This window comes from Oryzias latipes, assembly GCF_053564925.1.
Source record: "Oryzias latipes strain Hd-rR chromosome 1 unlocalized genomic scaffold, Olatipes_Hd-rR_3.1 chr1_Y".
Lineage (NCBI taxonomy): Eukaryota > Metazoa > Chordata > Actinopteri > Beloniformes > Adrianichthyidae > Oryzias > Oryzias latipes.
The window spans coordinates 7,170,202-7,196,244 of record NW_027616335.1 but is presented as its reverse complement, the minus strand read 5'-3'; the positions used below and the strand labels follow the sequence as shown (position 1 = coordinate 7,196,244).

The 26,043-nt window shown below is 38.4% G+C and overlaps 2 protein-coding genes across 5 annotated transcripts in view; one reads left to right on the top strand and one right to left on the bottom strand.

The window, feature by feature from the left end:
- Positions 1 to 15,910, bottom strand: part of LOC101171975 (TBC domain-containing protein kinase-like protein) — a 44,146-nt gene extending 28,236 nt beyond the window's left edge. The window contains exons 1-22 of one of the 3 annotated variants that reach the window (XM_078943666.1): positions 15,886 to 15,910; positions 14,818 to 15,021; positions 14,022 to 14,091; positions 13,708 to 13,822; positions 12,503 to 12,576; positions 11,713 to 11,854; positions 11,492 to 11,552; positions 11,343 to 11,404; positions 10,239 to 10,300; positions 9,656 to 9,804; positions 9,009 to 9,147; positions 8,801 to 8,900; positions 8,272 to 8,321; positions 8,054 to 8,183; positions 7,835 to 7,933; positions 7,686 to 7,748; positions 7,462 to 7,588; positions 7,222 to 7,272; positions 7,021 to 7,104; positions 4,746 to 4,831; positions 1,889 to 1,925; positions 684 to 845 (exon numbers count right to left, since the gene is read on the bottom strand). In XM_078943666.1, the coding sequence (XP_078799792.1) occupies positions 684 to 845; positions 1,889 to 1,925; positions 4,746 to 4,831; positions 7,021 to 7,104; positions 7,222 to 7,272; positions 7,462 to 7,588; positions 7,686 to 7,748; positions 7,835 to 7,933; positions 8,054 to 8,183; positions 8,272 to 8,321; positions 8,801 to 8,900; positions 9,009 to 9,147; positions 9,656 to 9,804; positions 10,239 to 10,300; positions 11,343 to 11,404; positions 11,492 to 11,552; positions 11,713 to 11,854; positions 12,503 to 12,576; positions 13,708 to 13,822; positions 14,022 to 14,091; positions 14,818 to 15,010 (2,056 nt within the window). In that variant the 5' untranslated portion in view covers positions 15,011 to 15,021; positions 15,886 to 15,910. Of the gene's footprint in view, positions 1 to 683; positions 846 to 1,888; positions 1,926 to 4,745; positions 4,832 to 7,020; positions 7,105 to 7,221; positions 7,273 to 7,461; positions 7,589 to 7,685; positions 7,749 to 7,834; positions 7,934 to 8,053; positions 8,184 to 8,271; positions 8,322 to 8,800; positions 8,901 to 9,008; positions 9,148 to 9,655; positions 9,805 to 10,238; positions 10,301 to 11,342; positions 11,405 to 11,491; positions 11,553 to 11,712; positions 11,855 to 12,502; positions 12,577 to 13,707; positions 13,823 to 14,021; positions 14,092 to 14,817; positions 15,022 to 15,265; positions 15,412 to 15,634; positions 15,753 to 15,885 lie in introns of those variants that run through there. The other 2 variants (XM_023957389.2, XM_023957386.2) reach the window with 2 other exon arrangements.
- Positions 13,419 to 23,973, top strand: LOC144981221 (aminoacyl tRNA synthase complex-interacting multifunctional protein 1-like). Of its 2 annotated transcripts, none has more exons than XM_078943668.1 (7): positions 13,419 to 13,608; positions 18,252 to 18,382; positions 18,498 to 18,611; positions 20,337 to 20,492; positions 21,564 to 21,781; positions 22,621 to 22,789; positions 23,639 to 23,973. In XM_078943668.1, the coding sequence occupies exons 1-7, from the start codon at positions 13,466 to 13,468 to the stop codon at positions 23,803 to 23,805; spliced, it is 1,098 nt and encodes a 365-aa protein (XP_078799794.1). In that variant the 5' UTR covers positions 13,419 to 13,465; the 3' UTR covers positions 23,806 to 23,973. The 2 variants fall into 2 exon arrangements, with proteins under 2 accessions (XP_078799794.1, XP_078799795.1); XM_078943669.1 differs by lacking the exon at positions 13,419 to 13,608 and adding an exon at positions 15,604 to 15,778.
- The last annotated feature ends 2,070 nt before the right edge of the window (positions 23,974 to 26,043 follow it).

Sequence of the window (26,043 nt, the reverse complement as noted above, 5' to 3'; positions counted from 1 at the left end):
TGCAAAATGGTAACACCACATTTAAGCATTAGACCATGACCGTGCAGGACAGACTGAGGTTTATTGGAATGCAACTTTAGTAAGGATGCAGACAGAAACTGCTGCTGCTCTTGGGGAGAGTTAAATTTACTTCTGTGGCTCATCATAACAACATCAAGATTGGAGTTTCAAAGTTTAAAGTTAAAAAAAAAAAATTCTAGGAGTAAATGTTCTATTTCAGATGGTAAACTGTTCAGAAAAATGCTGCAGGAAGTCAAAAGATTTCGTATAAACTGTCTATCTAACATCTAGAACGGCTCATTTGATGTTCCCATACATGGAAAGAAAGAAAATTGATAAAGAAAAGATCACTGTCATGGATCTGTAATTTTAGGTCATATAGGACCAGAGAGTTAAAATATTTTTAATAGAATTTTACAACTTTGAACTGAATTGTGTTGGAAATGTATGTCTGTAACCTGAATTTAACACAAACTCATCTTATATTATATGAGCCTATAATAAGCTTAGTGCATTTTAAAAATTACTTTACATTCATTTAGCTTATTTGTAAAATTTTTAACCAAGGTTTTTAATTCAACTTTGAAGATTTACAAACCTTTCCGCTGTTCCTACAGATTTACCAGCATTTTCTAAAAGAATGAATGAAAAAAGTCAACGAATTAGTTGCCTTACAGTTTTACCTGGCAGGTCAGAGAAGAGAAGGATGCATTCATTAAACCCGTTTGCTAAGAGACGGTCCCTCAGTTGCTGCAGTATGGCGACACCAATACAGAAGGGGAATGAGGAGTTTCCCAGCAGCAATGTGTCCCATAGATGGAAGATCTTGTGCAGTGGGAAAACATCTGCATAGCAAACCAGGAAGAAAAAAAAAAAGATTTGTGAACTGCAAAACACGTATATCCTTTAACACAAGAGCAAGTCTATAAAAGTTTAGAGGTACAATTGTATGCAATTAAAAATAAAATAGGTTATAGAGCTTGTTATAATGTGATTGTTTTATGGTTTAAAACACTGTATTCCTTGGCTAATAGTAGCTGGAAGAATGCCTGTTCAAGTAGGGAAAACTGTTGGAAAAACCTTTTCAGGTGGGAGATTTTGTGGAAAATTACATATGAAACATAAGCAGCCTGAGAAGCTTAACAAACAGAATTGTTTGGTTACTTCAGGCCAAATAAAACCACACTGATGACACGCCCACCTATAGCAATTATTTCAGTCGTATAATTTTAAATATGGACCAGAACAGGAAACCAGCACGGTTCTTCTGATTATGCCATCTCCACGTTTGTGAAGCCGTGAAGCCCAGCAGAACGTGACTCAGGCTGAGGAGCCACATTAGCAGTCAGATGAGTGAACTGGTAAATGTGAGTGGCAGCCGCTTGGTCTCTACGTACATGAAGGATGACCCCTACGACCTTGTCTCATATTGGACCGGGGTCATTTGTAGTCAGACGGCTTCACCTCAGTACCGGACTGACAAACAGGTTTGATGAGGGGGTAGAAGAGGGACGATCCACCCTCTTCAACCCTGAGAGAGTGCACGCACATGCCTGATAAATTAAAGATTCCACTGCAGAGCGCAGGGCTCAAACGGATCTGTGGGTTAAAGTGATGCCAACGAAGGATCAGATCCTTGTTCTATCCAAGGCACGTTAACATTGGAAGTGGGGTCATCTGTACCCAGCAAGACAGCTCAGTAAACTTTTGTCATTCAATGATTTTTGATCTTCACTGGTGTCCATGGTCGACATGAAATCCTGCCCACCTTTGTCATGGGTGGGGTCTTCTAGACCCCACAAGACAGCACAAGGGATTGAGGATCATCTAAACTTAAACACAGAACCCACAAGATTATTTCAATAAATACGTTTAAATGAATACTTACGTGTGAACATAGTTAGGAACCAGGGGATGGCATAAAGCTGTAAAGATAAGACAGAAGACAAAAAGACGTCAATGTTTTGGATGAATTCCTTTTAGAAGCAACAGATAAATTAACGGGAATAAACACAATGATCAAAAACTTCATTTGTCTTTTTTCTTACACCGGAACAACCTCTTGGACTCACAAACAGCAACAATCTGTTTTGCCTGATCTTCAGTCGGGGGGGGGGGGGGGGGGGGGGACCAAACAATAAATCTCCTGATACTAATCTAGTCTTCCCACTTTTCTCCCCTCTTCTTTTTTATTTATTTTTGTATTGTTCCTTTTTTATGGTTCAACACATACAAGCAGAAACTATAAAAACACAAACTTTCTTCCTTAAACCAACAAACTACTGATTCATCATAAACTAAATCAGCATCATAACTGACACTAATATTCTACAGCCAACGTGGGAATATGGCCGTTTATGTAGGCCAGTTAATGGGCAGCCAATCTGGAGGGAGATGGTGATCATTTAGTGCACCTCTTGTTAGCCTGCGGTGATGAGATGGGGAGACTCACTGCACTCAGAGTTGATGTAGATTGTGTTATTATAGCTGCAAATGACAGAGATGGAAATGGAGATGAGGCTAAACTGGAGGTGGTCTAGATGAAACAGCTGGCTGAAAGCAGCCAGACTCTCTGCTTGCTGCAGTTTTTCGGGAGAAATGTTAAATAATCTGCTTTTTATCCAAAATTGCAAAGAGGTTTTTTTCTCTTTTAAAATCACTTCTTTTTTTTGATAACCATGTCACGTACACAGATGATAAATATGGGTTGCATTAAACCACATATATAGACAGAATTTAAACTTCTTTCCCCGCCTTCTCCAATTCAGGGACAGGGTGCAGAGAAAGGTTGTGCCTATTCCAGTAAGGCTGTGGTTAAAGATGTGTGCAATTTGCAGGCTGTTCACTTACCTTCTCAAGTGAGTAAACAACTCAAGACTTTGAGCACAACAACCTTTCTGACAACGCCAGAGTTTTTTATTACAATGCACTGGGCCATCCATTCCTTCTTTACTGAAGACCTTTCTCCTGCCTTGTCTTTAACATGAATGCATGCTGTTTTTGCAGTCAATTTTTTTGAGACCGCTCGTCTTCTGACAGATGTTGGCGTTTTGTTTTTCTGTCTTCTTCCTGCTCTCTCATTATTGCAGGTACTATCACATTTACACCAATCCATTTATCAAATGTTCCAGGGATTTTGTGCTTCCTCTGCTGTCATTTCTGCTGGTACTAAGCCATCTGTTTGTCCCATTACAGATGTTACTGTTTTTATTTTGTCTGTGTCTTTCCTGTCCTATCACTGTTCTCATCGGATGGTTTCTCTTATTGAGTCTGATTTTGCTGGCAGTTTAATTCCAATTAGAGGTTAGTTTTGCTCTTCACTGTTGCCTTTTGTTTGCTGAGTATGGAAATTATGCTATGTTCACACCTGGATAGAAAATGTCCGTTCAAGCAACCACTTCAAGTCAACACGCGTATGTGTGCGCTTTGGACTTTCGCGTTTGAAATTCTCTTGTTCAGGTGTCGCTATGCAAGTTTTTCAGTCAGTTGTCGTGCTCTACATAGAAAATGCACGGCCAATCACTTGAAGCCGAATCAGTTGAACTTTGACCCATTAGTGGGTTCACATTCAGCTCTTTCTTGAACACAGTTCACATGCTTTGTGTGAACGTGGCAGAACACCAAAAACCCTTTGATGTCATCTGTTGGTCACTTATCAAGGCCATGAAATTTAAATGATCTGGCCTTATTGGAATTATCTGGACTGAATTATAATTAAAAAAAACTCTAGTTAGGATCTGTTTGATGCTTTTTATGAAGCGCCAAAAGACAACTTCAGATATAAACTGGAGCCCAATAAATAAACTGAACTGCATTGAATGGGGGTGCAATTATAGAAACAAAAATTAATGGATGACATTTGGAGGAATGATTGCCTCAGTACAACAAAGGCCCACTTTGTTGCTTGAAGTTCCAAAGGACAGAGGATTATTCTCTCTGATGTCTAATTACTGGGATTGGCATCAAGCACAAAAAGTCTATCAGCAAAGACAGCATTATCCCGACCCAACGACGGACACAGGCCCACAGGGTCGTCTTTGAAACGGCAAGTAAGTGCTCGCACATGCAGGCTGAAAGTAAAGGCTGAAAGGATCACATCGGTTGAAGATATGGCTCCTTTCAGAGAAAATACCTACAAGAAACATGTCATTCTTCCTTTAGACTCTGACAGCCAAAGAGCTTGACGTGGGCCTTTGATTGCGCCACTTCAAAGCCACGGCATCACAAATGGAACGAGAGGAGGCTGTCATTTCTGTGATAAAAATAAAAAAAAAACACTTTTCTTTGCGTCACCCACAGATGACACACATTCATCAGAGGAGGACCCAAAACCTGGTGAGGGAGCGCAGACGCCAACCTTGGCACAGAGGAGAGGCGTCAGCGAGAGAGGCAAGGGCAGGAAGAGGTGGCACAAAGTAAGAGAAATCAACTGAGCCCAGCACAGGAGTGTCATTAAGTGTGCCTGGCAGACATTTTCTCGCTGTATAAATTATCATCCCTGGACTACAGGGAGAACTTGACTGTGACCACGGATCCTGGATGTTGAGCAAAAAGTCATTGACATTAAAAGAAATACAGACAGCAGTCTATCATGGGTCATTTTCTTTGCCCTTGGAAAGGAGATAAAAACTAAGAAGAATGCCCTCGTATCGCCAAATTCCTATTAAAGATTAACTTAAAAAAAAAGACAAATGCAGAGATTTGAGCGCGCGTCATCGGTGAGCGTGGCAGCCTTGGTAACTTACATCTGGAATGAAGCCAATTTCATTCAGATGGTTGCTTAGCTCTGGGTCGTGAAAAGCAATCATTTGGGAGAAGACAGTCAAGTACTCTGAAATAGAGACAAAACAGCACAAGTGAAAACAGAGAGATTTTTCACTGAAAGTCTGAAAAGGATCCTTAAAAAACACAAACGAATAATATCCTGCCTTAAACACATTTTAAATTAATCTTAAAGGCGTTACCAGTGGGTGTTTTTAGTTATGATTGTGCCCTTTTTAGCTAAAATCTAAAAACTGTGTCATTTTCTAGGACAAAGTAGCTCATTAGAAATTTGTCTCCGAGTTGTGGGACGGGACGAGGTGAGCCTGCCTTCATTTCTCACCATCCCTTTGTTTACACTCTCCTGCCTCACAACCCCAACTTAACATGTATCAGAAATGAAGGGAATTATCGAAACTATCTAGTTAAACAGTTTTGAGCCATTTGCCAGCTTGGATGAAGAAAACAAACATATGTGGATCTAGCCACCTACAAGTGGATTCATAGGAATGGAGCGGAGCAGGGAGCATGTTGCTTGCCATTGTCCAACACCACACCGACAAGCTAAAGCAAACTGCATTTTCTGATCCTGATTTACAACGAGTGGAATAAGAAATACTTAGAAATGCAATTTTAAGCTCAATTTTCTTTGTAAATCCATCATAAAGCAAATGCTGCAATAACATGTTAAAAACACCAAACACACTATTTTTAGTGGAGTGGGTCTTTAAAAACAAAACATTAACATGTCTAGAGATGTAGCACTAATACTGTAAACTAATAGCATTCATTTGAATAGAACCAATTTTAATTCTCATATTTGTTACTCAAAAAATACTACTAAAACTTGATTTTCCTTTTAAAATACCCACAATTCACATTTAGAAATGTTGTGAACTACCTTCAGCAGATGGTGACTAAAAGTTGGCATCATTTACATACTTGGTAAGAGCTCAGACCGCAGATGAACATTAGCCACCTCTGCAGAGCATCTAGCCCCGCTGTGATATGATAATAGGCACACTCCCCACAGAGCTGCATAGATGCACGGAGGAGCAGCTGTTTATCAGTCAGGTAGGAATTGCTCCTGACATTTCTCTGCAGGCATTTGCAGTTTCATGCGTCTACGTGCCTCAGAATGACGGGGCTCAGCTGGCGACTCCATTAAGACGGACTGAAATGGGATTTCACAGCTTAAGAGAGACACAGAGCTCGAATTAAGTCAACATGAGATGACGGCGCGATTGCTCCACAGCAGCCAATAACCAATTGTTTTTTGAGCCAAGGTGAAGTCTGTATGCAAGCTCTTTGCTTTGTAAAAGTGTGTGGTGTAAAATGATTTGAGGAAGCTATTTTCAAGACATTTAAAGATCTTTAAAAAAAAAACAAAAACTGATTTACCGGTAAATGAAATTTAGGATATTGTGTACAAAAAAAATGCAAATTATGTTAGGGTAGCCTACATTTTTACCTAAAAACACTGAATAGGTTAAAAAAGAAATAAACCCCACTTGACCCCGACCCAATGATTAAAAAAAAACATAAAGCAATTGTTGCCGTTCTCCTGGCAAACCTTGATATTTGTTTTAAAAGATTTTCACATATCGCAGTTTAGGAAATTAAAAAAAAAATGGGGTCAAATTCCTGTGATTCAATTTAAAGCTTGTGCTTATTACTGACTTCAACTGTTTATATTTAACGAGGTTGATATTACTTATTCCATGTAATTTCTTCCAATTTCCAAAGAGAGAAACGTTTTTTTGGATTATATGTTCAATATGTGTACCGGTAAAACCCTCAGCCTGCCAGGCGGAGAAGTTAACCTTTTTTAAGATAAGAATTTGCCATTTTAAGGAGTTCCCATGCTTTTAATGTAGCTTTAATATTAATAAATTTAAAGCAAACACACCGCTTAATGGAACTGCTAATAAATGAAAGGTTTGATGGTTTCATCTCTTCACATAATGACTGTTTTAGAACAGTCATTAAATATGACGAATTAGTCAATGAATTTTGTCAAATCAGTTTTGGTTTTTGTGAAATTGGTCAAATGTATGTAATGGGGTTTCAAATAAATAAATAAATAAAGAAAGAAATAAACTTTAAGGCACATTCACTCAGCATTTAAGACAATCAAATGCCTTTTAAGCCCTTAGTTTGGATATTTAATACTTTTAAAAACTTTGGAGGATTTGCAGCTCTGAATAAATGCAGGGAGCTTTAGAAAAAAAAAAAAAAGAAAAAAAAAGAGACCCTTACCTTGAATGACATGGGAGTTGTCCTTCAAGAAAAAGTTGTACAGGTACTTAGGGATGAAGGCAGACATGCAGGCGTAGGCTAAAGCTGTGGAAATGTGACATGTAAATGACAGGTTGCAGAGAAAAATAGCAACAGGGGAAAAAAATATTTAAGCCAGAGTGAGTTAAACTGCTTAAAAGGAAATCAACATAAAATCCTTGCCTTCGTTGTTGAAGTTCAAATATAGAAACGGAGCGCAAAGGGAATCTAAACCTAAAACAAAAACCATATTATTAGTTGGAATTATTTTCACTACAGGCAGAACAAGGAAAAGACAGATTCTAAAATGTGACGTGACCACCATCTAGTGTCCAGTTATTGATGGTACAAGAAGGGAAAGTGCAAAAAAACCTCAGGCAAAACAGAAACAGACAGTAAAAGAGATTGACGGGCATAGCTGACCCTGCCAGTAGACTAGGTCAGGGTGTGAGACCACCCAGGCCTTCAACACACGCCTGAACTTGGTGTGGCCCTCAGGAGACGACAGCAGCTCGTCATACTGATGACAGCGGGGGATGTCCACTTCAATCTGAGTATAAGAACATTCACAGCAGTTAAATAAAGCCGTGGAAGTGTTTAAGCCACATGTCCCGACCCTTCCTGTTTGTTATGAAACGGCTGCCCACCTGTCTGTCAGTGGGAATGGGGGTGTCCTTGTCGATGCTGTCGTACTTGGCCTGAATGTCCCCCTGTGCAAAAAGAAGAGGACTCGTTCGGGTCTGATTTAACAAAGTAATCTCTTGTGGGTCAGTTGAACATTTTATTGTTGTGGCACCTCAATTCCGAGCAGAGCAGCCCACGCCAGTCCTCGAACAAGAGGAGGAACATCCAATCTGGCTTCTTTCCACACCAAGTTCTTTTTATATGGATAAGCCTGATATGGATAAACTCTTTTACTTTATTTTAACAATACCAATACATTAAAAATACAGAAAAGAATGGTAAACTAATCAGCAGGTCCCATGTGTTGGTGCTCTTTGAGTGCTGGCCTGACCTTGAGCAGCCTGTCAAAGAGGATGATGCGGATGAGCTGATACTCTGTGTCTCTCTCACGGATGATGAGTGGCAGTGTGACTGTGGACGACAGCTCATTGCTGCTGCTGGATTGGGACAAAGTCGACTGTCTAAAGGAGGAAGGAAAAAAAAAAAAAGGAAACTGGCATTTCTCATGTCAAATTTGAAAGCAGCTAATTCAGGATGAAAAGGACTTACTCGTCTTCAAGAAGGGGATAATAAGCTTCACCAGCTACATCCTTAAGTCTCTAAAAAAAATGACAGACCAAAGAAAAAGTCAACCCTTTACTTAAAAAGCAGCTTTTTTTGGCTTTGCTGTCTAAGGCAAACAGCCTTCGTGTTATTTTATTAACAAACTACTTTAACTCATTTTTTTATCAAATCTTTTAACCCAAAAAAGGCCAAAAAGGTTTAGGGTTTTAATTTGTCAAACTATTTAGGCACAAAAAGAAACGACTAAGAGAGGGATCCAGTGGTTTGTCAGGGACAGTTCAGCAAACAGCTGTTGAACTTAAAATCAATTAGGTTTTCAATAAAATCAGTAAGAAAAATGATGATTCATGATTCACTTTTTTTTTTACAGTTATTTAATCTGTGCTTAATTTGGTGTATAAACTAATTAAAGTTAAATTTCTCATTTTTTAATTCTAAAGTTTTAAAAAAGTTGTCAATGTTTGCCCTACAGATCTATTGTACTTGTGCAGAAAGGCGATCATTTTTGTCTCACATTTCTGAGTTGACACAAAGACAGCGTCACCGTGGTGTCGTCCAGCAAAAAGCTCCGATCTCTTCCCTGCCCGAATGACTCCCCATCCTCCACGACAAAACTAGATAGAAAGAGACAAAAGAAAGAGCTGCACACAGCCAAGCCAAAAAGCTGAAAAAATATGTAATTCTAAGCAGAGCTTTCTGTGTTTGCGATGTAGGACATGTACTTGGGCAGTGTGCAGATGGGGGGTTTGGACTGGATGATTTCTTTGTTGGTCAGCTCCTTCTCCAAGTCTCCACCCGCCAGACACCACAGGTGGTAAACTTCATCGATGCCCCGCTCAGCCAAGTAATCACCATCATCATCTGACAGCACAGATACAGATAAAGCTTTTTCCCAGCAAGCACAGGTACTGCTGTTGGATGTAATCAATGAAAATGATTGATAAGGAAAATTAAAAAAAAAAGAATGAATTCACAGCAGGGATTTTAAATTTAAATGACGACACATTTAACATAGCAAATGAGCTTTCAAACATTTTTTTTAAAGTTTAAATTCCTCAAAGTTCAGCAAAAATGTAAAAAGTTGCTGTACTTGGGATTTTGAGAATTTTTTCTGAACCTGAAAAATGGGAGGAGTCAAGCTTTAAGTTAAGCAATCAACTCCGTTATTTCCTGTGAAGTGTAAGCCTAAAAAAAACATTAAAACTAAAATGAAATTGAACAATAGAGAACATAATAACAGGGGGGCCTATGATGAAGCAACCTCAAGTGTAAGCAATCATATCAAACACGCTTTTACTTTGAAATTTTAAAAAGTAGGGTGGTAAAATATTTGTGCACATTTCATTTTCTTTATGTTGGGAAAAAAGACCTTTGCAAAGATCACTGATGTCTTCCGGGAGCTCCAAACTTGCACAGCGCAGAGATGAGGAGAAGAGGCTCACAGGCCTCTGGAAGGGTCTATACTGGCAGGAAATGCCTCCAAAAACGGGGTCTCCAAGCAGCTCTGCAGGGGTCGGCCTAGGGTTTCCATAAAGACCAAAGACATGACGGTCAAAAATAAAGAAAAATATGTGCAAGCGTTGCAAATGTATCCAAAAATACAGAAGAGTATTGGGTCATGGAGGAAAAAAATTAAAGGGTTAAAAAGAATTCTGACTTCCTCAGAATTCTAGGATTAAAGTCAGATTTCTGAGGGGAAAAAAAGTCAGCATCTGATAATAGAGTCAGAATTCTGAGATTAAAGTCAACATTCTGAGAAAGAAGAAGGAATTCTGAGTTTAAAGTTAAAATTGTAAGACAAAAGTAATTCTGAAATTAAAACCAGAATTCTGAGTAAAAAGTCAGAATTCTTTCTGGCCCTTTTATTGTTTTCTCTCCATAGCCTTAACCCTCTTCCATTCAGAAACATCCTGCAGCAAGTCAGGAAAAGACACAACAGAAGCTGTATTTACCTTTTGGATGGAAGAAATGTCAAACACTTCCTTAAAAAGTCAAGCACATTCTCAGGGAGTTCCTGCAATGTGAGATACAATAATGGCTGCTTAAAATTATAGAAGGGGAGGAAGAAATTGCTTAAAAACATTTCTTTCACATTTTTTTTCTTTTTAATTTTTAGAGGGGTATAGAAGCGTATAGCTTTTGTTTGTAAAAAAATATATATATATATATTTACTAAATGTATGAAACCAATGAAAAACATTTTTAATAAAGATCATTACTCTATTAATTTGATCTTTTCATTGACATTTGAACAGAAATGTCTAAAGTCTGGGTAAAAAGCTTATTGAAAACAGCCCCATGATAAAGAAGAATTAGTAAACCCCATGAATTTTTTAAAGATAAAATGTGCAGGTGTACCTGCTTTTTATTTAAAGTAAAAAAAAAATACTTCAAACATTAACCTCTATTACTTCTGAAACAGAAACCTTTGTTTCACCTATTTTAATTACAACTATTTTCTCAAAGTCTAATAAAACAAAAAAACCTTTTCCTGGCAACCATGTACGCTAGGAATGCATTTTGGGCTTTAAAACCCACTCCGATAATATTTTGAGCTATTTTTAAAGCGTTCCCAGTGGCCTTTTAATTATGTTGTTATTCACCAAAATCCAAAAACCTGAATCGCTTTCTAGGACAAACTCACTGCAAACCGGCAGTAATAAATAAGAAATTCCCCTCTGAATTATGGGTGGCACCGTTGGCGTGGCACAACCCCGCCCCCCTTCCCTTTCCCGTTGGAGAGCGGAGCAGGGAGCTTCTGGCTCGCCCACTGAAGTAATTTCCACATCACATTTCAGCTCCTTTTCAAACTGCAGTTTTTCGTCTGCTACTGATTCACAATGATTTGAATAAAGAAAAACTCAGAAATGCAATTTAGATCTCAATTTTCTTTTTCTTTTATGTCCTCCATAATCAGAAAAATGCCACAAGAACATGTTAAAAACACCAAAAACAAAATTTTAATCGCAGTGGGTCTTTAAAAAGTTAATCAGATGACCTGCAGATGTTACATCAGGAAATCAGGTGACACACAGTTTCCTTGGGATGAAGCTTACCTTAATGGTATCCAAACAACCATGTTCCTCAGCGAACACTGTGACAATGTCGTCCATGCAACCTGGTGATGACACAGTACCACAGCTCAAACCCAGCAGAGTAAAACCTTTTGGTCTGCTCTGAGGAGAATTCCATACTTTTTACCCACCAAGAGTCAAAATGAACTTCAGTCTCTCACTTATATCAATATTCTGCAGAAGTCTTCTTCCCTGGAACAAAACCACACACCTCAATTTTTAAGGTGAAAGTCATTTGGGCGGCATAAATTCAGGCTAAGGCTAGAATCTTTTAGAAAAAAATAAATGAATGAAATATGTCTCAAGTGAACTCCATCTTCTTGAATGAAGGGTGTATGTGATGGATGCTTACTGCACACAATTCAAAGAGCAAAACTCCCAGAGACCAGACATCCGTCTTGGGTCCAGAGGGATGAGGAGCTTCGTCATGTGATGGATCGCTGGGGTGGGAAGAGCCCTGGGCGATCACTTCTGGAGCAAGGTATGATGGGTAGCTGGGGTCAAAATGGCAGAGCAGATAAACATGTCACTTTGTCAGCCTGTTCCCCACACTTCTAGCTGATGAATGTTTTCATCTGCTAATTAAACAGAGCTCCTGGCTTTTATTTTTTTGTCTATTTGTATTTTTACGCTAAATAAAATATAACAATCTTTCAACCTCGTGATTATTCAAGACAGACTTATTCCTTTCACTTTTTTCAAATGATGTTCACACGGCAGTTTCTCACTCTTCTGCACTGCCGTTTGACGGATCCATGCATTGCAACTCCCTGCCAGATGTTCTATTGAAAGTCATGCGTATCTGCCGCCATTCCTCTCTCCGTCCTCAAAAAGGATATTAACCAGACACAGTTTAAAGTGCACTTAGGCCTCTAGATAAAGATGAAAGTGCAGTAATTTGTTACAGCTTCTCGGCAGGACACACACTGTCTGCCCCAAAAACCCGGGGCCTTTTGAAAGCAAAAAAAAAAAAAAAAAAAAAAACATGGGTCCACGTGCGTTAAGGCCTACTGTCCTTTATTGTGAAGGAGGCAATCCAGTGTAGGCTGGGGAGGGGTTGACACTAACAACAAACAGATACACTGCAACCTCTGGCTCTCGTCAAGCAGCTGACAGTGATAAATCAGGAGACAAAGACGTACCCGATGGGGAAATCGACATCTGCGCCGTGATCAGTCATGTGATAAAGGCCAAACTTTGCCAGCTTGACATTCCCCTTCAAAACACAAAATCCATCTCAGATGCATCTCTTGTACATTATCATATAGGTAAATCTGACACACTTCTACGCCCATTCCAAGAAAACAGAGGTAAAAAGCATGTAGAGGGGTTTCCAAATATTTAGCAAAAAACAAACATCTAAACAGATTTTTTGTGTCACATGTGCAATATTTATCAATAACGTTACTGTATATAAAGTTAGAATATTTTTAAACCCCCTGTGACAGACTGGCGACCTGTCCAGGGTGCCGCCTGCCTTCGTCCACAAGTGGCCGGGATAGGCTCCAGCAGCCCTGTGACCCCGAAAGGGACTAAACGGAGGAAGATGAATGAATGAACATTTTTAAAAAAGCAGTCCAAAAATTACTTTCTTTTTAGACTGAGATTAGTTTGACATTTTTTTTCCGTCTCATACCAAATTGACAAATGTGACAATGCTTATTCTAGGCAACTTTACAAATAATGTATGTTTTTTTATTTTTCTTTTTTATTAAAAACATCCATCCATCTATTTTGTTAACCCACTGTTTCCCTTTTGGGGTTACGGGGTCGCCAGATCCTGACCTGGCTACTGTTGAGCGAAGGCGGGTCGCACCCTGGACAACTCACCAGCAGGACCACACAATCCCTTCCACACAACCTCACACAACTTGGGACACTTTAGAGCAGTGTTTCCCAACCCTGGTCCTTGGGGAACCTGTCCTGCACTTTTTCAGTCTTACCCTCCTGAAACACCTGCTTTTGATGACGGCCATTGTCAGGTTTCTGCAGACCCTGATGAGCTGAACAGGTGCGCATAAGCAGGGCAACATAGAAAACATGCAGGACAGTGTTCCCCGAGGACCAGGGTTAGGAAACACTGCTTTAGAGTAACTATTTAACCTATGAAGCATGTTGGGGATTGTGTGAGGAAACCAGAGTGGCGTGAGAAAACCCCACGCATGCAGGGGAAGAACATACAAACTCCACACAGAAAGGTCCCAGGAGCAATGTGCAGGATTCAAGCTAGGGCCTTCCTGCTATGGAGGTGAGAGCGCTAACCACTGTGCCTCTGTGCAGCCTTAAATTAAGTACAATACCTCATAATGTTTAAATGAATTCCAGAAAGAGTTAAAACACTTTATACCTTACAATCCAGGAGCACGTTGTTAGGGCTGAGTGCTCTGTGCACCAAACCATGTCTGTTCATAAACTCCAGGCCTTCGAGAACCTCATAGGCAATCTGCAGCACTTTTTCTGGGCTAACAAAAAAATCATTTAAAAATGTTAGATCTGCAATGTGGCAAATGTTTATGTTGATGCGTTGAAATTATGCCTCTGCATTTGCAAAAAAAAATAAAGAAAGAAAAACCATGCAATAGCTATTGTCGACCAATCTGCTCAGTGAAACAAGAATATTCCTGAAATGCATTGAAAAATGCATGAATTCTAGGATTTTACCTTGCTCTTTGTCCTTGTTTGAAGTCATTTAGGTTTCTTTCATAGTGCTCCGCAACAACAATAAGCCTTTCTAAATATTAACACAAAGAGAAAACAAAATCAAACACTTTTATCATAAAGATATACAGAGAAATGGCAAAAAAAACACAAAATTCTAACAAGACGATATCATGAAAACAACGGTAAAACATGGACAAAAAATATCCTGAATTCACATCTGTTCGCTATGCTATAAACAAAAAAATATAATATCATTCCCAAGAATCACTTTTTTACATACTTACGCAAGCATGTATAAAAACATCAACATTATTTATTAGATTTAATAAACATGAATACATTGGCCATCTTTGCTTAGACCTCTGCCCCAGCAACCCGGTCCCAGATGAGCAGAAGAAAATGAATGAATGGCGTATGTTCTCCTTTTGTATTCTACGTTTACCCAAATAATCAGAATCAGAAGTACTTTAATGATCCCACATATGGGACATTTGTGCGTTGCCATACCACAAGTAAAATGGCGCCAATTAGAACATGTATTTTTTTAGTTATATAAAAATAGCTATAAAAATAATTTAACTAAGTCTTTCTGCTTTGTATTACATACTGAAGTCCAAAATAATATATTGTAAAATGAAACATTTAACTAGAGTTTGAACAGAGAAGCAGATTGTCAGACTTAATGTGTGAATTAAGTTGGGTTGACAAATATGCATTTCCCCAAACAAGTGGAAAAGAAGCACCATAACAATGAAATGATGCAACTCTGTGAAAGCCACCATAGAGAAGTCAATACCATGTTTCCCTCTGGAGATGTCTATGTATTGGCAGAGTCTGGGATGGGTGATGTTCTTCAGGATCTGGAAGCGCCCCAGGATTTTAATGGAGTTAGGAGTGAGAGGAAGACCATTGCTGCCACAGACATCATGAGGAAGAGCTGACGCAAAGAAGGTGAAGGCCCCCAGCTTGGCATCTTTGAGGGGTCTCATGGTGCACGAGTCTCAAAAATGGAAATGATAAAAGGAAACGTTAATCAGGTGCAACAACTTAAGAAAATGAGATCATCCGATACAAAACAATTGATCAACACCTCATTGATGCTTTTAAATGCAGAGTTAAGATCTAACTTTAAAACTGTCGCTGTCAGAGCATTATTTCAATTACAAAATAAGCATTTCAGTTGTTGTTTATGAACATTCTCCTATTCATTTTTCTATGCAGCCGACAATGTAAAGTGCAATTACCTAGAAGATAAGATGCTGTACGGTCAAGAAATAAACGCAACGTTTAATCAATTTTTTACGTAAATGTTTTGAAAATACAGGCTCTTCCTGTCCGCGGTATAGTTGCTCCAGCTGGGTAAACCTAATCGGTGACGTTATTTGTATGCGACAAAAAGTGATTTCTCACGAACTTCGGTGTTAAATTTGTATATTTAAAAAAATTCTACGAAAAAGTTGTTACTTTGTTTGACTTTCCCTACTATTTTTCTTTTAAATAAATGCCAAGTAATTTTACGAGTATGAATTACGTACAGGCAATCGCTAACGACTCCTTGATACCCAGTCAAGGTTGTTGATCTATATAACATGCGAACAGGGCAAATTGCATACCAGGCGTTTATCCCGATTCATTAAAGATCTGATAGGAGACCTTCGGGGGCTGCCCACTAGCTGCCTGTTAGTTAGCTAACGTCAAGGCTCGCGTGCACCTCCCGAGCCGTCGCCTCTCCTTGAAACAGTTGTGCAGTAGTCGATGTAAGTGAAAAGCTTCGTGTTGCGTTGAAATGCATGACTGACAGACATGAACCAATAATGTTAAGCTGTTGTTACTGTTAAAAGCCACGCAGGAAAGCGGTACAAACCTTTCTGGAATTCCTTACACGAACTTTCTGAATTTCTAGTTGATCTCCGCGCGCATGCTTTCACTTTTTCTGAGCAATAACGTTTACATCCTTTCATCGTAATGTATTCGTGTATATTGATTTAAAGCTTTTTTATTTTATTTAAAAATCATTTATAAAGTCGTATCGTTTGACATCTTAGCTTAGCATAATTGTTTTTTTCGATGGATGTTCTGTTTTCCAGATTTTTGAATGAGAGCTTATTGGATTTTCGTTTGAATTTCTGTAGTCTCCTTAGTTAGCTTTAACTAATAGTTTTTTCCTTCCATTAATCCAGTAATAGTAACTTGAAATTACTATAATTTATGAACTGATTATGATTCAGACTTCTTCCAATATCATTATTTTCGAATTTAGTCTCAGCAGGAGATTTCACTTTGAAAAGACACTTGAAATTGACCTGTGGTGCTCCTTGCTGCCACTAGGTGGTGCTGGTAAACTGCACTCTTGTTTATTCTCTAATGACAGATTGGAAAAGAAACTCCATCAGAATGACCATGGAAGTAGAAATAGTATATTTTTGGTGAATTTGATAGATGTACGAATTTGTTCGATTGAAAGTGTTTAGAAAGCAATAAGTTGCTTTTTTTGCCTTTTTGGATTGTAATTTATTGATCGTTTACACACAATTATTTCGGTTTATGACACCTTAAAGGGAGAAATGCATCTTTTACGACTGTAACCAGCTACTTTTACTCTTTTGCACACCTGAAAATTCATCAAAGTGCTGGTTTATACAATGTCTTTAACACAGACATTGTATAAACAAATAGAAACAGATTCCTGCTCTGCAGTTTTTGACGCAGATCCAGTCTTTACGGACCATAACCCGGCCTCCTGATTCGTTTCGTGAGGGTAGCCAAATGAGATCAACCTTTTTTGTGGCCCATTCTTGTTATTACTCCATCAATAGTGCCTTTTAAATCAGTTCCGTTTCCTGAAAACACAAAGCTTTCACCCCAATTCTTTTCTAATCAAATCCAGATCTTTTGTGTTTCTAATTTCCTCATTCTGCAGCAAATTGTTTTCATCTTCAGCCAGCTGTTGTTGTTTCTTTCTTTTTTTTTTTTCTCAGTGCATCCCTGTCATATGTGTAAGATGTCTCCTTCATACTTCATACTGCTAGAGGAAAACTTTTTAAATGAGAGAGGATTTTTATTGGCTTCCAGATCACAGAGGAACATTACCCCAAACTCAAACTGTTGCTCAAATAAACATAAATGACTAATTTTGTCCTTTCAAAAGACAAAATATCTAAACTTTGCCATGGAATCATGGCCACTGATAACCACATTCATGACAAATAGACACTGTCGTCTGTCACTTAAAGTTTTTTAAAAAGGGGGGATTTTTTTTAGTAATTATTGATTCTGTCTTTATTATTGGTGTAACTAAATGTTCTGAGAAAAAAGTTTAAAAGAATCATTTGTTGATATTTAGATCATTCCACAAAACAGGATCCCCCCATAAAAACAATGAACCTCTTTTTTTTTGTCTTTTATTTTAAAAATGTTGTAGTTTTGTTGAACTCAGGAACATTTACTTTTCTCAGGTCAATTAATTAGGTCATTAATGTTTAAAGGAAACTTGTATTTAAGGCTTTCATATATTATATTGGTTAATTATCATATTAATTTTCAAGCATATACATCCCACAAGGGAGGATTTTGCTTAAATCTGCTGCTGATTATAAGCAAAATGTATAAAATCTGCAAACAACCATTAGAAATTAATATTATTATTATTTTGGTTGCAATCAGAAAATGTGAGCTAAACATGAATCATCTCACAAATAAACATTGTTTTTCCACTAAAGATGCTGTGATTCAGATTTGACCGAATGTTCAGCACAAATGAAGTGCAACAGTTCCTGCGCTGTAGAAATGCAACAGCGCAGTGTTGTGAAAATGCTGGTGTTGTGTTTTTGTTGAGACTATGTGAGAGCAGATGATGATCTCTGTGGTGACTTTTGGAGGCTGCAGTTTGTGGTGGAGCTGGACTGGAATGCACGCCTTGTAACGCAAACACTTTCTACCCGGTCAAACTTTTATTTTTCCTTTCTCCATTAAAGTTACGTAGCTTTTTTTCAGCTTTGTAACCAGGTGACCTAAGTGAATGTGGCTTAGATTTAGTTATTCTGCTCTCAGAAAAGGAGAAAAAAAACAAATAATGTGGAAGTTGTGTTTAAAAAAAAATGTAAAAGTATAAAAGTTGGTCCCTTGGCTTGGATTTTGTTTTTTTGTCTTCAATGTTTTTATACTGTTTTCTTAAGATCTGTCAAGCTTTGCATTGTGTTAAGAAAGAACATTGTTGTTTGTTTTTTTTAGGTTTTTAGCTCGTTCTTTAGTCAAGATGTCAGGCCACAATCCTTTGCTGAGGTTGGAACAGCGAGCAGCCGAGGCCGACCAGCTCATCGAGTATCTCAAGCAGCAAGTCCAGCTGTTGAAGGAAAAAGCCGGTAAGACGCATGTTCACAAAGAAAAACCCAGATTGGGAAGGATTTATTTCTGAATGTATGTAGTTTATCTCCTTTTAGTAGTTCCTGAGGTTCAGACGGATTGTCTTTGTTGTAGTTGCGCAGGCCAGTGTCAAAGAAGAGAAGAAACTCCTGGTGGAGAACGCTAAACTGAAGAAGGACATCGAGGAGCTGAAAAAGCAGCTGCTGGAGAAGGAGAAGAGTAGAGGAGGTAGGAGCAGTTTGTCTTTTTATTCTTTTTTTCCAGCTCCTCTTTCTAATGTACTTTTCTCAGGAAATGGGGCATCAAACGCATGTTTGTCCATCCTTCAATGTGAGCATCTTCTATTTTCTTCCTTCAGCTTGTTATTGATTTTCTCTTTCATTTTTAAGATGGTTTTTCTTCTGTTCTAGAATTGTTCCCAGTGGTCTTTTTATTTATACTTATGCCGTTTTTAGCCAAAATCAAAGAACCTGTGTTGTTTTCTGGGACATAGTTTCTGCAGAGCGGCAGTAGTTAACTGGAAATTCAACTCCGAGTTGTGGGCGGGACTGTTGGCGTGGAGCAATTCTGCCCGCCGTCCTCATACCGTTGCTGAGTGGAGCAGGGATCTAGTGGCCCATCCAGCATATTTTCTACGTCACAAATAACCTTCTTTATTTTTTTTTAAACAGTATTTTTTCATCTGCTCCGATTCACAATGATTTGAATAGAGAAACACTCAGAAATACTATTTTTACGCTCCATTTTCTTCACACATATCTTCCATAATCAGTAAATGCCACACGAAGATGTTAGGAACCCAATTGACATAGGAATGGGTCTTTAATGTTTGGTAGATTATGGACTGGAAGACATAAGTCATCCAACTTGACTCTTTTCCTTAAACTGGAATGTCACAGAACTTAAATCCCACTCATTTCATATTGATGATGTTTACTTGTTGGACTGTCTTTCTGATGGCTTTAGCGGGCCTCGATACAGCTCAATCAAAGCAAAGATAAACAAGCGCAGGCTTTGACTGATTTTGTTTTTATCTACAAAGCGGAGAGCTGTGCAAAACGCCTCAGAGAAATATCAGTTCTCTAGCCAGAAGGTACGAAATCGGGAAAACTGCCTGTTTTTTTAATTTTTATTTAATTTGAGTTATGCCCAGTGGTGGCGCAGTCCTAAAATCAAAGTGGAAGCAATGATAAGTGGTCACTGATGTTTTTCTCTCTTTGTGCATCTGTTTTCTTTGTGCAAAGCACTGATTTCACTTCCTGTTCATATCATAGTTGCATAGTTCCAAATCTTAAAAGTTTTTAAGTCTTTGTGTAACATGCAACAGCCTCTTTTGAAATTGCATTCTATGCATTTTATTTCTGTAAATTAAATTGACTTTAGTCCAAAGACGATGTTTCAGTTAGTTCTAATGAGCCTTTTTAGAGGAAGCATAAAAGCAAAGTGGATCCTTTCAGAGCTTTTTCTATACAACTTGAAGGTAAACCAGCAATGCCCGAATGTCAGCTCCTAACATGCAATCAAGATAATGAAAAGCAGCCTGGCGACAGTGGCGTACCTACAGACCAGTGTTTGTCAGAGCCAGCCACTAGGTTTAGTGGGAGTGGAAACATCAGACGGGGGAAATGAGGGTTTGCCTTTTCCCTGCTTGGCTCACTGCAGGACATTGTCTCGGCGCTTTTCGGACCCGTTTCCTCGTCTCCGTCAGTTCTGACACGGTGTCATTTTCCAATCTAAAATGTTTGCATCAGAAGAGCTGTCCTCCCACGGGGTGTGTAAATGCCCCTCTCCTGTGTCATTTGGCCCTGTTAGGTAACGCAGTTGTGCCTTTAGGGAAGCAAACATTTAAAATGTCCGTTTTCTTTGTTTCTTCTGCAGAAAGCAGAGAGGATGTCACGTTTATCATTTCTCAGATGTACGTCTTCCTAAAGGTCTCTTTTGTTCTTCCTGTAGTGCTGGAGGTCGCCATGCCAACAGGGGACACTACCGTTGAGCCGTGTTCAAAGCCCACCCCTCCCAAACCAGTTGCGCCCCCTGCTGCTTCTGTTGGTGCTGCAGAGAACCCCCCACCCAAAGAAGAGGGCAAAAAGAAGAAGCCTGACAAGAAAGGTAGATAGGAGAAAACCCATATTTTATGTTTTTGAGGCCCCACGGCGACCTGTTCAGGGTGTACTCTGCCTTTGTCCAACAGTAGCTGGGATAGGCCCCAGCAACCTTGTGACCCCAAAAGAGATTTCCATACATGAGGTTACATCTATTGAACTCTAACTAGATGTTTATAAATCAAAAAACAGAAACAAATGTAAAAAAAAACACAACTAAAATCAAGATGAGATTATGCATTTAAAATCAAAACAAAACTGGCAAAAGATTACAACTGTGCAGGAGTTAAGTATTTTTACAGAAATTTCTATTTGAAATTTGTTTGCTTCATCATGAGGGCGTCTTAAACCTTCGTACGTTTTCATTCTTACATATTTTTTTAGCAAATAGTAAAATGTTTGAATTTCTCTTACCAGGAAATTCAGATGAGTAACCCTTGTGCTATCTTAGATGACCCCACCCTTACTTTGACGTGTTCTCCCTACCATTACAAAGGTGGATAAAGGTGGAAAGATTTCATGGACACCAGTGAAGATCACAAATCATTGAAGAAAAAAGGTTCAGCGCACTGTCTAGTGGGTCTAGATGACCCAACTCCCAACGTTAAAGTGCCTAGGATAGCACAAGGGTTACAGTCCAACTCTGATCATCTTTTGAACTTTTTTAAAAGCGTTTCCTGGGATCTTTTAATTGTGATTATGCCATTTTTAGCCAAAATCAATTTGCCTGAGTTCTGGCGGAACTGTTTGTACGACACAAGCAGCCCCTTCCTCCCCTTCCCAGTTACCAAGACATTTGGTCCTCCCAGCGTATCGTTTTATGTCAAAAATACTGTTGTTGTTTTTTTCAAACTGCATTTTTTTTGTCCGTTCCCTTTTCAAACCATCTTGAATGAGGAAATACTCAGAAATGCATTTTCTATTATATATGTCCTCCATCATCCATCAGAAAATGTTACAAGAACATGTTATAAACACACAAAACCCAGTTTTCATCAGAGTTGGTCTTTCAAGAACTGCTTCTTTGTACATTTGTAAACTGTTTTTGAACTGTCGTTATTCTTACTCCTCTTGTCAGGAGGAGAGAAAGCAGAGAAGAAGCAGCAGCAGCAGGTGGCGGTGAGCCAAGAGGACGCTAAAGTGGATGTGTCTCGCCTGGACCTGCGAGTTGGTCGTATCGTATCTGCCCAGAAGCATCCAGATGCCGACAGCCTTTACGTGGAGCAGGTTGATGTGGGAGAGGCGGCTCCCCGCACCGTGGTCAGCGGACTGGTCAAGCACATACCTCTGGACCAGGTACCCAAGAAACAGGCGTCTGACCAGCCGCACCTCTGGCACCTAGAAAGGCCAAACTCTGCTTGAATATTGGGACAGTCGGTAATTCTGCAAGAACTTTTTAGTGTACTGTTAAAAATTTAAGATGTGAGTTTTGTTGTTGCTTGGACTTTGCTGTCATTTTTGGATTGATACATAAAAAAAAGATTTCAGGAAATGTAGGGATTATCAGATAGTAATCATTTAAAATTAAATTAGTTTACCACAAACGCTTGGAAATCCAACATTTTGTTTGTTTTACCAGACTTGGTCATTTTCCAATTAAATTTAAAGTATTTTTTAAAATATTTTTACTATTGTAAATAATAGGGAAGTTTTACCTTTTAAATGTTATTCCTTTTTTAAGGGACAAACGTATAGCAAACCCTGTCATAGGACTTTTTTTCTAATGGAAAATTCCATCTATACCTATTTTGTCAGGCTTAATTAAAAAAAAAGAATCTAGATTAATCAAATCAATCTTCATGCATCAAATTCTTAAAACGATAAAGAATTAAGGCAAACAAACAGCTTTTCTGTTCATTTGTAATATAAGAGTTAATGTTTTTAAGGAAAGTTCTTTCTTTGTTCAGTTTGAGTCAATACTTATGTGAAAATAGTTTTCATAACCAACTAAAATTAGTTCAAAAATGGACTTTTGACAAAAAATAAGTATTCTTTAGGTTTATGAATTGTGTATTTTTGCACTGATAACCTAACCTTCTCCATTCTCTCTTTACCAGAATGGTTAGAATTCTTCTGAATTTACTATAGTAATGAGTTTTTCCTTCTTTTCTAATAACCTTTTCTTCTCTGTGCAGATGCAGAATCGCATGGCGGTCTTGCTGTGTAACCTTAAGCCAGCCAAGATGAGGGGCGTGGTGTCACAGGCCATGGTCATGTGTGCCAGCTCACCAGACAAGGTGGAGATCCTCGATCCTCCCAGTGGAGCTGCTCCAGGGGACAGAGTCACTTTCCAAAACTTCCCAGGTACTCTGTACATATTTTTTAATGATATTATTTCCTCAGAAGGAACTTTTGAAAAAGCTTCTGTAGTTCAACCAACACATTTCATTTACATAGAAAACATGACTCATCTTCTTTTTTCCTGTTCTGAGACCTAAACCACATCTTTCTAACACACACATTACAGGAGTCCTAATTGTTTACATCTTCACAAACATATGTGGCTCACACAAGTTGCTCATCACAATCTCCTTCACACTTTTGATCTCAGCTAGGTTTTCTCTGCTCCCAAGTCACAAATAAGCAGAAGTCCCCGCTTCGGCCAAGTGATTCAACTCTTTTCCTGTCATACCAATAACAACACCAGACCAAATGTAGCCATCGGAACTTTGAATTTCCCCCAAATGCTTGGCAACGTCAAAAACCAAAACCACCATCAAACAGACGAGAGCCTCACCTATTTTTTTTCCCAGTTTGCACAAATCGATTCAGAGGAATTTTGTCTTCATGTTTTGAGTTAGGACAAAGATCAAAAAGCTGTTTTAAGTAAAGGAGAAAAAATTGTTGTTTTAACATTTGTTCAGAAGCCAAACCACAAACAATTCGTGTGAATGCGACGCCCCAGCAAACAATAAAACATGTAATATTTGGTGTTTACCCTTAAGTTTTAACTTGCATAAATGTCTTTCACATGCAGGAACTCCGTCAGCATGTCCTGTTGTTTTAAGCCGTATGTTCTGCATTATCCTTATGAAAAAAAACAATGCAGAAAGTTTCAAAAACACACAACCAATCCAGCCAGAATATATGACGCAAACAGGACAACAACAACAGGAGTGTCTGATGCATGAAACCATTTTTTCCTGACTGCAGGTGAACCAGACAAGGAGCTGAACCCCAAAAAGAAAGTGTGGGAGCAAATTCAGCCAGACCTCCGCACGGACGAACGTTGTGTTGCGACCTACAAGGCTGCTGCCTTTGAAGTGGCTGGCAAAGGAGTGTGCAAAGCCCAAACTATGAGCAACAGTGGAATCAAATGAAATAACAGAGCTGCTTGAAAAAGCTCAGTGTTTACTTGGCAGTCATCTCCAGTAACAACCATCATGGTGTTGGGCCACATGATGATGATGATGATGATTATGATGATGATGAATGGAAGTAAATACTTTACTTTGAAAATGTTCAATAAAGGCTTTGGATTAATCATATTTTGTTGGGTTTTTTTCTATTGTTACAATTCATTATAATTGAACTGTAAATATGAAATATGAAGTTAAATTAAAACCTGTGAATATAAAAGTTTGGACCATTGACTGTATAAAAGAACTGGACTGAGCGAGTGCGACATCACCCAAAGAAAATGCTTTACCTCCAGCTCCAAGGAAATTAAGTTAACTTAGTTGGATTTTTTTTCCCATGATATGCAAGTTGCCATGTTGAAGCCAGATATCCGAGTCTGAGTCTACAGTTCCTTAGCAACCACCTTCCCCAATCAGGAGTGAGCTTGTTGAAAGTCTACACCACTACCACTTAAAACTGAGCTCAGGAGAATCTTTCAAACTTTTGACGAGGCCACGTACTTTTATGACTGACTGACCGGTTCATGACTTAAAGTACAAGAAAATATGAAAAAAAATAAGGGAATAGCAACAACGGGTAATAAAAGCTAGCAGAGCAAGAATGGTTATTCTGACAAAGAGAATGAGGAGCAGCTGTTTATTTCTCATTAGAAGTCTATAGGATTTTGGCTTCATGGAGCCAGCAGGTACTTCCTGTTTGGAACGCTAGAGGGGAGGGGTCACTCATTTCAATTCTCATATACAGTCAAAGTTCTGGACCAGGTTATTTATGTTTCCCACATTACACTGAAACAAAAATGGCAGTATCTAAAGACTTTTCTCTGTCCAATTAGGCTTCAAATTTCTGCAGTTATGTTTATGTTTTGATCATACATTTGGACGCTTCCCTCTAGTGTGGACTACTGTTCCATTTTGGACTAAAACCTGTATCAGCAAATGACGGTCTAAACACACAGACCAATGCAAAAAAGAAAGAAAAGGACTACATGCTAAAACGCTGAAAATGTAGTAAAGCAAAAATGAATTCTGCTTTTGAATAATAAAACAACAACTTTATTGTTGTTTTGTTGACTCTTCTTTGGAGCTTCGGGTTCCACAGGTGCTGCTATTCATGTGTCTGGTTAGCATGAAGACTTTTAGGAGCTAACTGTCAAATTTGTGCAGCTGCAACTTGAATGCAGATGATGCACAGACTGTTTCTATAGTTGCTAAATATTAAGAACATAGTTGGGATATGCTTATAATTTTTCTAAAAGGTTTTTTTAATTTTCTAGATTGTATTTGTATACATTAATTATTACATCTCTGTTTTTCTTCGCTTTAAATCATGTGCATCATGATTAATAAATTAATAAACAACAGTCTTTTTGTTTTTTTGTTTTCAAATCTAGCCATATATGTATGTGACAGAAACACACAACCTTCTAACTTTTTTAAAATCTCAGTTGTACAAAGTTTGTATTGTGTTTTTTTTTCTTTGTGAGCCTAAAGTCAACACTAAAGGGAGTTATTCTTTCCCAAAGAAAACACGAGCTGACCAGCCTCAGGCAACCACATAAATGCTTGAAACGCCTCATTAGCAGCCCGGGCTTAACTTAACGACATCACCATGACACATTTTCATAATGCCTCCTTAGGAGTCAATTTGGCCTGTCCCAAGAAAATAGAAGAAAAAAAACTCCTGCTGTACCATTTTCAGCAAAGCAATCAGAGCAGAGTGACTACTTACAGCCATGAGCATTTTAGGGAGAGTTTTTAGCATCAGATAGATTAAAATAAAATGAACAATAAATACATTAGGGAAGAAACAAAATTAAAAATGAACTCTAATTGAAATAAGTTGCATAAACAATGCAATGAAATGCTTTTTAGTTTGTTAATTAATGTGAAAGTGACAATAATTTCCTTAAATCACCTGTCATTTTCTTCCAACGAAAACTTTTTGCTGAAGACGCTTGCATTATTGCAGATGAGCTTAAAAGACAGAAATGATGCAAACACAGCACGAAAAGCATAGAAATATGAAAATCAAAACATCTGTAGACATATATTTCTTCATTTGTTGATTCAGAAGTTAGTTTGAAGTTAACTCTGATTATATTCTAACCCTAAAAGTCTGTTTTGTTCTGGTTTTTGGTGCAGTTCATGTACATGAAATAAACTTCTCTTTCCCATGACATTAAAGCTAGTATACTTTGA